This window comes from Strix aluco, chromosome 18, assembly GCF_031877795.1.
Source record: "Strix aluco isolate bStrAlu1 chromosome 18, bStrAlu1.hap1, whole genome shotgun sequence".
NCBI lineage: Eukaryota > Metazoa > Chordata > Aves > Strigiformes > Strigidae > Strix > Strix aluco.
This window is the reverse complement of record NC_133948.1, coordinates 12,993,827-13,006,084: the sequence shown is the minus strand read 5'-3', so window position 1 is coordinate 13,006,084 and position 12,258 is coordinate 12,993,827. Positions and strand designations below refer to the sequence as shown.

At 47.6% G+C, this 12,258-nt stretch overlaps 1 protein-coding gene across 1 annotated transcript in view; it reads left to right on the top strand.

The window, feature by feature from the left end:
* The window catches only part of SRRM4 (serine/arginine repetitive matrix 4), a 50,248-nt gene that overhangs the window by 23,791 nt on the left and 14,199 nt on the right, over positions 1–12,258 (top strand). Inside the window, exons 3-8 of the mRNA XM_074843919.1 lie at positions 67–150; positions 484–555; positions 2,052–2,078; positions 2,790–2,840; positions 5,770–5,868; positions 6,845–7,007. Coding sequence (XP_074700020.1) covers positions 67–150; positions 484–555; positions 2,052–2,078; positions 2,790–2,840; positions 5,770–5,868; positions 6,845–7,007 — 496 coding nt within the window. The remainder of the gene's footprint in view (positions 1–66; positions 151–483; positions 556–2,051; positions 2,079–2,789; positions 2,841–5,769; positions 5,869–6,844; positions 7,008–12,258) is intronic.

The following is a 12,258-nucleotide window of genomic DNA, read 5'->3' as shown; positions in this document are numbered from 1 at the left end:
GCTCATTCAGGTTTTATTTTTATTTTCATTATTTTTAACTTTTATTTGTTTTTCCCCACTCTTCAGCCCCTCGTGTGATGGGGAGCGTGCACTACCACCCGCCCGGGGAAAAAAGAAGAAGAAGAAATCCGGCCGCAAGAAGCGAAGGAGGTAAGGGTGGCCGTGGAGGCGTGTGGGGCAGGAGGGGCCAGGCCGCCCTCAGCTGTGTGTGAGGAAGAAAGTCGGTGTAAAATGGAGGCTGGATACTCTACAGCGAGGTGCGAGGGGCTGAGGGTTTCCACAGGCCCGGAAAGGTGCCGCCATTTTCTCTCCCTCCCCTCAGGGCAGTAGAGGCCGGGCTGGGACTCACCCCGCAGCCCATCCTGGGGACCCCCGGCCCCTCTCCGCCCCGGGGGGGTGCTGCTGGTGGCGGGGTAAGGGTTGGTGTGGCTGGGGAGGGCTGCGGGGAGCCCTGTGGTCTCTAAAGCTCCTCTGCCTCCTCAGGTCTCCCTCCTACAGCCCCTCGCCTGTGAAGAAGAAGAAGAAGAAAAGCTCCAAGAAGCGAAAAAGAAACAGGTATTTTTCCCTTGAAAATGTAATTTCCTGCTGGCAGAGGTTGTTGGGGGGGGGTTGACAAGAGGTGGAAGACATTACTGCCAGCCGGCAGCTGGTTGAGCCCAGTGTCAGGAGGCAGAGAGAGACATCAAACCCTCAAATGGCCGCCCAGAGGACAGGGCCCTGCTGAGAGGTGAAAGCCAGACAGCCAAGGACAGGCAGAGCCGGCACCCCTCTGGGCAAGGAGGGCACGAAATGGGGTGCACACCCAGTGCAAACATAAATATGAGCTGTCAGCGTGTTGGGGAAGAGACATGATCCAAATCAGTGCAAGGTTTGCAGAGCCTCTGCCTGCTGTTCTTGCTGTCCTGTTTCACATGGTTCCCACCCTCTGGGATGTCAATGGGATCAGCACTCGGGGCTTGTACCAGTCCCTTTCCCTTCTCCCCCAGCCTGCAGAAAGTGTCAGCGTTTGGACCAGGAAAAGGCTCAGACCAGCTCCCCACATCTACATCTCAGACTTCCCTCCCAGCCCCAGGTGACTGCCTCCTCATTCCCCTTCTGAAGCCCATTTTAATTTAAAGAGCACAATTAAATTTTAAAATTGCAAATATTTCACTGTTTTCTCTCAACCGTTAAATCAATATTTGAAGAGAACAGTGAATGCCATCTCCCTTGGAAAATTCATGTATTTATAATATATTGAACCAAAGAGAGAAGCTACCAAAAACGGTTAACAGGGTGAAAAGTTGAGCTTGAATCTTGAAGAAAAAAGGAGGGAGGAGGAGAGACAAGGATACAGAAACTCTTTTAAAATACTTCCTTCCCAGGGAGGGATTCTTAACAGATCCCAATTGACCTGGCCACAGGCAGTCTCACGGCCCCTCTAGGCAGGACTTCAGGCCATGTCTTCTGCAGGATGTTGTGCTCCAAGCTGAGGTGGGACACAGCGGGCTGGGCAGTGCACCGCGGCCAGGCCTCGCTGCAAGGCAGAGTGTCCTCCATGCCCCAGGGTCTTCTATGAGGACCACCAGCACAGTGGCTCCTGTGTCATCCCTGCGATGCTCCAGGAGGCAAGGCAGAGGCGTGACACTAATTTGGCTGTGAGGCTGCTCTGGAGTTATATAGAAAGGGTTTTTCTTTTGACTGCTACTTGGTCCTTCATACAGAAAACCAGGGAATGGTTCATCTGTGCATCCTCAAACTAAGTGCAGTGCAGGACTGTGGAGGCAGTGGCATAGAAAAAGGACTCACCAGGGACAGGGGATGTGTCTGATCTCTATAGACTTATTATCGTGAGGATCATATTCTCAATTACTCATAGAGTGTGCTAGCCAGCACTTCCCAGCTACTCCCTTGCCAGCTGGCTAAAGGAGAGCCAGGGCCCTTCTTCCCAACTGGTACATGAGACCTTCTCACAGTGCTCAGTCTAATGCTGGGCCTAAACACATTGTCTCTGATTCAAATTTCCAGTTTTGTGAGACCCTGTGTTCAGTGTCCCTATTTGTGTCTTGCAGGTTATCTTCAAAGAAGAGAAGACACAGGTAAGAGTTGAGAAAGTGTGGGTGGTCCCTTAGAAATACGAGTTTAATGGTCTCTTCAAGATGTCACAAGGTTGATGTTCACTGGGTGGGGGCAGAAGGCACTTTTCTTCTGTGTCTCCTTGTGGAATCCCCCTGGGTCCCTCCATTCCCTGTGGGTCGGGGGCTACCCTCTCCCTATTCAGCCTTATGCATTCCTCAGACCCCACGGGAATCATGTCTCCAGCCCAACTGTGCAATCAAGCACATAACTGGGAAAGGCCTCTTGCTATAACCTAGCCCCTGGCAACCTTATCCATGTTGCTTCCATCCTGCATCTTGAGACTTCATTTCTCTTATGGTTTTATTTGCAAACAGTATGACATCCCCCAGCAGTGCCCATCTTTGAAACAGAGTCAGTGGCTTTCCAGGTGTGTACTGGAAGAACTCTCCTGATTCTAGTACGTGTGTGTACAGTATCAAGAAGTATTCATCTTCTCTATGGGAGAACACAAAGTCACCAGGATGGCTGATCCCTTTGAGAATCCTTTTTGGCCAAGCCCACAAGCTAGACTTGTCAGCAGGCACTCAGACCCCCTGTGCTGTGGCAGAATCATTAATCCCTGTCATTTTTATTGCACGCTCTTGGGCAATCTAGCTGTAACATTGACGTGTGATTGTGCAGCTTTTTATCAGAACAGAAATCTCCGAATTAATTAGCCATTTCTTATTTAGTTCTTCAAGCCCCAAAAGTAAGAGAAAGGAAGAAAGAAAACACAAAAAACAGTAAGTAGCAATTCATGGAGTTCCCTGCCCTGCCTGCGCAGAGCTGTGGTGCTAGGAAGTGCTTGATGTGGTGGGTCCCCTGGAGCTAACACCGGCTGCGCAGCCCTAAGCAATTCTCAGGATTATTTCACAGCTAAAACCAGCAATTCTGGTTTTGCCGGAATAGAAAAAGGTTTGTAGAGGCTGGAGATCTTTCCTCTCTCTCTTTTGTGCCACCTCATTCAGTACTTTCTTTGTATCTCACAAGGATGTACAGAGTCTTGTTCATCCAGTCCCGAGCAGAGACTCCAGTTTTTCTGATGAGGGCAGCATGAGAGGAGGAACTCGGATCTGCAGAGCGCAGTGCCCAAAGGGCTGGCTGGCACACTTAATGAGAAGGGCCTTAGCTCCTCCTTGCTTGCTGGTCTCGGAGGTTACAGTAGGGGCTACTCACGATATACAGCACAGCCGAATGGGACCAGAAGGCAATGGGGACTAGAGAAGAGAAGGGATTGTTTGGAGGTGATGTAAAAATCTGGGATTGAGGTTCCCATCTGCCCTGGAGTGTTAGCAGAGCACAGTCTTTGTCCTATGGTACAGACACAGTGAAGGGGTGTGGTATAAAATGTGGTTGCTCAGGGCTGGAAGGAAGGCCTGTAAGTCTTCTCTGCTTTTTCCCTTCCTTCTCTGTCTTCTCCTGGGAATTGCAACTTGCGGCTTCTCACCTGCTTTCAGAGCAAAGAAACAGTTCTGGGGCTGAACCCTGGGCACCAAACCTCTGGTTAGCCTTGCTGGGACTTGAATACCCTTCTAGAGATAGAAACTAGGCTAGCAGATGGAAATCTGCTGGTTTGTTTGGTATTAGTAGGACTCGCCCGTTAATTCTTCCCAACACAACCTTTAGCTCTTGGACAGAAAGGAGACAGAGGGACAGTAGCCCCTGACACTGCCAGGTCACCCCAGTACGCACTGGGACTGAAGAGATTGGGAATCCACAAGCTGCAGGGCATTGTGCTGCCTGCACAGGACATCTCTTGCATGCAGAAAGCCCATCTCCTTTTCTCTGTTATTTCTGCATGTTCAGCAGCACAGCCACTTTTTTTTTCCTCAAACTGGGCTTCTATGCACCTAGAAATCTCTGCTTCCTCAATAATCAATGAAAGCAGGCATCTCCCCAACCCAAAGCAGCACTGGCCAGTATGCAGTAGCTGAACAGTGTGATTAAAACAAAGATGAGGTGCCCCGCCTGTATGCACTGACCTAGGGGAACGAGAGCTGCTAGAATTGCTCTTTAGGGATAAACCAGCCAAGGCGTTTTAACCCTCATCTTTCAGCTCACAAATCAGAGCTGAGCCACTCCCGGTTTCTGCAAACCTTCTTATTGCTCCGGGGTGTGGATCAGCTAGATCCCTTAAGCCATCTGGGATCAGGATTTTTGTATAATCACGTGGCTTTGGCTTATCTTTGTGTTGAGCAACTGGTTATCTAAATCACACAGGACCAGTTTTTCCTCTTGCAGAAAGGGAAAACTCTTAAACTGGAGGGACTGATGCAGAAAGTGAAGAGCAAACATGGGGATTTTCACACAAATCCACCATGTGAGGAAGAGATGTTCGGTGTTGCTGATTTCAGCTGTATGGAAATAAGGAGGATCCCAAAATGTGAAGTTTTTAAAAATATAATCATAGGGTGTGAAAAGCAGCAGAGAAAACGGCCAGGCGGAGTTCAAGCAATTACCCTGGAGGTCTTAAAGGAGATGCTGTTCTCAAGCAATTGATTTGCTGAATTTTTATAGTGGCAAAGTGCTAAATGGTGTCCAAGCAGGTCGTATTAGTGCTGTCAGTGACTGGTATAGTGTGGCCATGAAACCAGACTGTCCCCATCATTAGCTTTGCCTGCTGGCACAGCGATGCCAGCCTGAGCAGATGGTTATGCTACCAGATCTAAAATAACTGTGGTGGAGGGCAATGATGAGAGGGAATGGGCACAGGTGACAGGCAGCCTGCCACCCACATCACCCTGCTCTCTGCATGCAGGACTTCAGCTGTTGGAGTGGACAACAACAGCCCTTCAGTAATAGGGCCAGGTAACCCATCAGTAACAGCCTGAATGGAGCAAAGGGAAGAGCAGCCGGGCACTGAACCTGCGTCCCTGCACACAGTTTGCTGGTAACTGTCCTGTGGCCTTGTCAGAAAAGGGAGTAGCAGTGACTGGGCACCTATAAGAAGCCAGGTGAAATGGTCCTGCCCCTCAAGCAAGAACTGTGCACAGCGCAGGCTGCGGTTAGGGGAGCTGTACTTTATGTTTGTATAGCAGCCATAAGAGCTGCCCGTAGGACTGGCTAGACCCTCCCACCTAGAGAGCGTTACTGAGTGCTGTTATTTGGAACCTGTCCTGCATCTGCTCTTTAACAAGGAGGCTGCACTACAGAGAGGGCTGGAACAAGAAATGCGAGGGTTGGAATTTTGCAATGGGTGGCTGGGGGGGCATGGTGTGCTCCCCCAACAAGGCTTAGCGGTGGGAAGGTCGCAGACTGTTTCCTGGCTGTCTTAGGATAGGCTGCAGGATGAAGGGCAAGCAGATGAGCAGGCAAGCACACAGCTCTTTAAAGTCTTGAAAGCAGCAAGAATTGGTGCTGTCTGCTGCAGTCCTGCATGTTAGTCCATAGATCTTGCCCCCAGCAGGCTACAGAGCCATCCTAATAGCTTGTAGTTAAAATGCTAGCATAGATCTTGGTAGAATGGCTTGCCTTAATGTTGGCGTAGCTGTGGCGGGATGGAGAATTTCTCATGCCTTGGTGTCCTGCACAGTGTTTCATACACCAATCTCTGGTTTAAAACGCAGATCTCCTTTCTGATTTGAATGTTATTGACTTCAGCCTCCAGCTGCTGGCTCCTGCATCCCCCCAGTCTGCTAGACTAATGGTGGTTTTCCTCTCTGCTTCTTAAAGCTCTCGTGGGCGCACCCGGAAATCTCATCGCCATCGCCACCGCCACTGCCACTCTCGCTCAGAGAGCTCTGACTCCCACTCCCCCAGCTGCCGAAGCAGGTAACGTCACCGCTCCCTGAGCTGAGGGTCCTGCAGCACTTCCCAGTGGGCTCAAGGACATGATTGCTATAGTCTGTGTGATCCACAAACTCTCTGTGCAGAGCCACATCCCAGCTATGTCACATACTGGGGGTTGAGCTTCTTGTGGGCTCAGCCATAGAAGGGTTTTGCCTCAAGGAGCCGTGGCTGCAGCTTTTCGGTCCAGCAGTCACTTCCAATCCCCGTGGCTGATGATCAGCCCATGACAGCTGATTCCAGCCTAGTCTCCCTTCCCCAGCCCAAGGGCTCTGTACTGCTGATGTCCCCGGAAACCCTTAAACATGGTCTTAGTAATGGAAATATACTCGCCCATGGCAATCTATAGCCACTGTCTTTGACCTGATTAAAATTTCTGTCCTGTGGATGACAGATGCATCCTGGGGCCAGCTAAGTGGATGCTGGTGCTAGACCCGGCATCACCGCAATAGAAAGTCACACAGTTTATATACATCATGAGTTCGTGTTTCACGTTTTCTGAAAGCACTTGAACAAACCACCCCCACTCTCCCACCTCACTCCTCCTAGCTACTGGGAATTTTGTTATGAAAAGCTGATGATCAGTGGGGGGAGGAATGCAATCAGTAATTGGAGGGGTGTTCATGCAAGAGCAGAGCGTGTCTTCTCTTGGAGGTTTATTACCACGGTGGCATTCAAGGCTGTGTGAAAATATTGTTTGCCTTGAGCCACCATAAAATCATGCATTGGAGATGAAATTTGAGGTTAAGGTCCAAAGTCTGGATGCAAAATATTTTTTTTTAAAGTAGAAAAGCAAAACACTCCTTTTCTCTCCCTCGTGACTCCACTGAGCAGTCATGTGGAAGACCTTCTCCCACACACAACGGCCTAGCACAAAGCTGCCAAGGGTTTGTATGGAGCTGGTAACAGGCACTACTGCAATACCAAGGAATAACGGTTTGGCTGTTCATGTCTTCTGGAGGCACAGAGCCAGGTCCCGGGAGGAAGGGCGTAAAACACGGCGAAGACACTCCCGGCACCATTCAAAGATCACGGCAAAGCGAAGCTCCTCTGCAGAGGTTCAGGCCAGCCAAAAAGCCAGCCAAACCCTTCCGCTCTACAGCTTCCTGTCTCCTAAGGAAGTAGTAAGTATTATACACTGCGCTTCTTTGCTTGAACTAGCCACAGGAATCTGGGCAAGAAATCTGATATGAAATTTTTATAACTCAATTATAGTGATGTTAGACAAAGTTGGTTAAAACTGTATTATTTATTAATGGTGCTGTTCTCCAATGTATTTAAAGTCATTCCTTCCTTCAGCACTTTCACACCAAGGGTGGGGTTGAAGAGGCGAAAAATTTGCAAAGGCTCTAGCCTATGAATAATGAATTGAGGACATTTAACAAAAACCAGTGGCCTCCAGCAATGATATTTTACAGGGAAGTGTTTGTTATGCAGCCTTTGCTCAGCTGGATGTGAACTTAATTCACTGGTGTTCACGTCCAAAAGTTTGGTCCTTCAGGGGAAGAAAGGGAATCAAACATATATAAAAGAAACATTTACATTTAATGAGTTGGTGATTATTGGCAGGGGATGTTTTCTGACTATCAGGATCCTTCTCAGATCACTGTTGTTCTGGACTGACAAGCCCAGGGGCCAAATTCGGAACTTATGAGCAGCTCTCATTGATGCTAATGGGAAGTGCATGTGCAGCCGAGGGTAAAATCAGGCTCAGTGCCTTGGGATGTTTTTCCATATACATGGAAAGAGATGATATAATACATGCCTTAGAATTGAGGGAGAAAGAGATGGAGAGGAATATTAGATAGAGATTGATATGAAGTCTTCCTTTTCCTTTGTTCCCAGTAGCTGCAAAGCAGAGGTATGATACTCTTTGATCATGGTGTTAGTATCTGATAGGCATTCTGGAGAGATAAATTGCTACATAGGACTCAAGGTAGTGCAGAATCTGGTACTCATGTGTGTGGATGTGTAACGTTGGAGGTGTCTTGAGTACAGAGTCCTCCAAGACCCAAAGTGGTATGTAATGGGGAACTGATTTTCTCCTTTAGGCCCAGTCATCCGTTGGAAATAGCTCAGCCATACGCAGTAGCTACATCAGATATGAGATAGATAGTGCCAGCAAGAGGAGAGACTTTATCCGCTCACCCACACAGACAGCGTTCTTATCAAAATACACAGAGATTATACGTGGGTACAGACAGGCACAAGCTGTCTCTCAACATTATAGATATGCATATTTGCTCTCGTTATATACATCTACTGAGTGTGTAGTGCACATGTGAGTCATTGCTTATAAAACCATATAAGGTAGAGTGAATAGCAGAACCTGCACACCACACTTAGATGCGTGCGTGTGTGCGCACATGCAAAGAAGGAATAACAACAGATGAAGCTTTTACTGCCAGGAGCCAGGGGTGTTGCCCTCTGTCAACTTGGGAAGGTAGGAATGAGTTAAGAGCTCCTCTCAAAAAGACAACTAGCCAAAGACTGCATCATGTAACCAGGTTGTTTTTTGGTTCAAGCTGTATATTTTACATAAATGTGTTCAAGTCTAAGCCTGGTTTTTAATTGGTACTAGGTTTCCTCTCTCTGAAGCCAGGCTCCCTGAGTCCTGTGAGGCCGACTGCCAGCTGTTCTGTTCCCTGAGCAAGAGTAAACTCTAATTTAAAATTGTAAAAGCTTTAAAATGAGCTAAATTCAAGCATGCTGCACTCCCCTTTCCACTTGCTTCACTCTGAGCACACAAGCTGCAGGGCAGGGAAAATCAGAGCTCTATAGTTACAGATGCAAGGGATGGATGCAAAGTAAAACTCATCAGGCCCTGCTGCATTCTTTCTAGTGAGGGTTAATAACACAGGCAAATATTTCAATCACTAAAAGGCATCAGTACCTTTACTATGCAACCCACTAGTGTCCTTTTGTTCCCAAAAAGAAGTACGCTCTCTTGGGACATCATTCAAAAGGCATTTAAGCACTTGTTTAAATTGAAGCCCCTGGTTAAGTGCTGCCCCTGAAATTTTTCAGAATAAGGTCATTAAATATCATGTACACTCAAAACTGGCAAGGGAAAAATGGAATGGGAACTTTTAGTCTCATTTATTAATGACTGTACACAACTCTTTGATGCCTCTCCTTTTTGTGAGTTAAATGATTGCTCTATAAATACGCTTAGTTCTGTCAGAATCTACTTTGAGAGCAGCCTGGATGTGTTATGAAATGAAAATGTGCTCTTGCAGAAAATGTTTATCACATATCAAAAAAAAAAAAAATACCGGAAAAGAAAAGATTTTGTGGAAAATTCCAGAATTGGGATTAAAACCCGCCATGTTTCAGTCCCCTATGGGGGTTGGTGTGCCACACTCCCTACCCTTCCCTCTGGTCCAGGCTTCTGAGCCAAGCCATCCTTACCTGGGGAGATGCATTGTCGTATCTCCAAAGGAAAGGGATTGTCCAGGGAGAGCCCCAACATGCAGAAGAGACCCAGAGAGGCAATACACAATCTCCTGTGAGGTAATGCTATAGTACTTCCAAAGCAAAGATTTTGCTTTTTAAGCCAATTTTTATTCTATATTCTTTTTCTTTCTGAAAATGTGAAGCACTTTGTGGTAAATTCTGCCACCTCCACCCCGCAGGTTTGTTTTCCTTCCTTTCTACTGGAACAGCCACAATTTCTAACTAGGTCTACCTGTAATTTATGAGGGATAAAACCTACAAAATAATGCCCTGCCCATGCATCTACCTTGCTGCTTCTTTCCCTCTTGCCTTTGTACGTAAGTTGATGCATGCACACATTCACTCATGCACACACACCCCAAAGTTCCCTGCTACTTTTCTTTTTGGCAGTGAATTTCCAAGCTTCACTCTCTCATTCTCCCTTTAATCCCACGCAGCTGCAATAGCCACCTATTGAGAATAGGATTGTGGGTCTGTGCCTCAGCATGCGGAGAAACTGTGGGTAATATGCAGCATCTATTTATGAACAGAATACCCTGAACCCGCTGCAGACACTTTATTCCACACTGACACAAATGTATTACATGCCACTGTGCTTTCAGTTGAGCAGTGCAATATAAATACCTGCAGGGTATGAATCTAATTGCCTTTGTTGTACCTGATGAAGATAACTGCACGCTGCATATGCTTTCCTTGCCAGCTCCTTTACTTCCACTGAAACTCATTTACGATGTCACAAATTAACACAGGCTTGAGCCAGATTTTCCGTGAGGCTCGGTGGGGTACAGTTGTTCCAAATGATGCTGTTTATTTTTGTGTTTATGTGTCTGCAAAAGGTAGAAGTGGGGAAATACTGTGCAAGGGCTGGGACAGCGTGTACAGGAGGGCTCAGGAAACCTTATAGCAGACCTGCATATTGGCTTGCTGTTGCTCTCTGTTTTCTAGCCTGGGTTTTGGTTTACACAGGGAAAGCTATTCTTTTAACTGTTAGGCAGCATGTTTCCGACAACAAACAGGCCTGTTAGGAGCAGAAAGGCAAAGCCTTCCATAGATATGGAAGTTGTTCTCTTTTTGCTTTTTCTTTTCTCCCCTCCCAGCCAGGGGACTGCGGTTATCCCTGGTTATTTCCCAGTAAATTCACAGCTCAGGGAGGCCAGCAGCCTGGGCTGAAGGAGGGATGCCTGCAGCCATTCAAGGGCTGTGCTCTACATCAGGTACCAGAGGAGTTTGTGGAAGGCAAACCCTTGCTCCCAAGTAGTGCCAGCCTGGCCCAAGCAGAGAGGGGGACACCCTGGTCTGTGTCACATAACACTGGCTGCACCCCAGCAGGCTGAAAAGATCTTTGCAAAGGAACAAATCTTTGCCTGACATTCGCAGGAATTTACCCCAGCACCAGATCTGTGAGCCAGGCTGCTCAGCAGTGTTGCCATCCAGCCCCAAATAACCCAAGACCAGACCTTGCAGGGACAGTTGTGCCACTGCCTCCATGGTCCTGGACTTAGCTTAGCCCTTGTGGTAGAAAAAGCCTCCCCCTGAACTCTCCATCCACCAAAAAAAAAAAAAAAAGGATACTTTTCACTCAATATTCCTTGAGTCAGGGATTCATAGTTGTGAAACAAGGGTTTATATTGTACTCCTACAGCACTGCTAATTTTTTTGTACTACGTTAATAAGACGTTGGCTTTTCAGCTGGGGCAAATCATCAGCAGAGTTGAAGGCCTCCCCCTGACCCCCTGCTCTGGAAGAGGGAGGTACCCCCGAGCAGGCACACAGCCTCGTTCCCTGAGCAGCCCCTCTCAGCAGGTGCTGCTCCCCGTGCCAGCAGCTCCTCGGCAGATGTCTGCCGGGCCCTTGCTGAGAGCAAGGCTTGCCGGGGTCACTGGTGCAAGTTTTTTTTATTCCTTTCATTATCACAATGCACAGAAAAAAAGGGAAAGGGAGACATTATGCACCTCTGAAAAGGAAATTAACTCCACTTTGAAGTGAGTTGCAAAACAAGAGAAAAAAGACCCAAGAAAGAAATCCTCCAACTATAAGTACGGTTGTGCCATGTTGCTTGTTGATGGGTCTCAGTTCCCTTATGGCTGAGAAAATGTATAGTCATCTCCTGCCTCAGGGCTGTTTGCAGCACAGTAAATGGACTTGTTCAGTTTAATTGGAAGACGAGTAGTGATTGTATTTTTGTAACCCATTAGACTGTGCTGCCTCTTGGTCTAGGATTGCACTCCAAATTACAGTCTGGAGTATGAGTGAGAGCCTCATTTCTACTCCCCCTTCATCTTGATTAAATAATGATTTGAAACAAAAAAATCCAATAAATATATATCTTGGGTTCCCTTGAGGGCAGCAGTAGGTCCCCTGCTGAAAGCTGGAGGAAGCAAAGTTCACTGAGATTATTTAATTACTTATTAGAGAGGGGGGAAGAAAATCCAAATGTTCGCATAGAGAAAATTAGATTCATGAAAGAGCAGGCTCTTTTAAGACACCCTGGAAAAATAAAAAGCCATTAGAATTCAATTGCACTCCACACAGTGTTTTCAGATGTGGCACTTTGTTTCCATCTCATGTGGCTGGCATGCCTTTCAGAAGCAGTAAAATGAGACCAGAAGCAAAACCAAAGTCATCAGATGGAGAATTTGTCTGAGCAGACAGGCAAGTTGAGCACCTTGAGACTTGTCCTGGCTCTGGCTGCAGGACAGAAATGTCCACCAGAGCCCACGGCACGCTACTGGCTACAGCCTGGTGCCCCAAGGTGGCCGGGCTGGGAAGCTGCTGTGTGTCCCCCCAGCACCTGCCTTGACCCAGCCAGACCCTGCAGCCCTCACAAGGACAGTGGGCTCTGTATTTCACCAATATCCACATGTTGCCTCTTCCCAGAGTGCTGCTACCACAGATGCTGAGCTACAGAGGAGCTTGTTG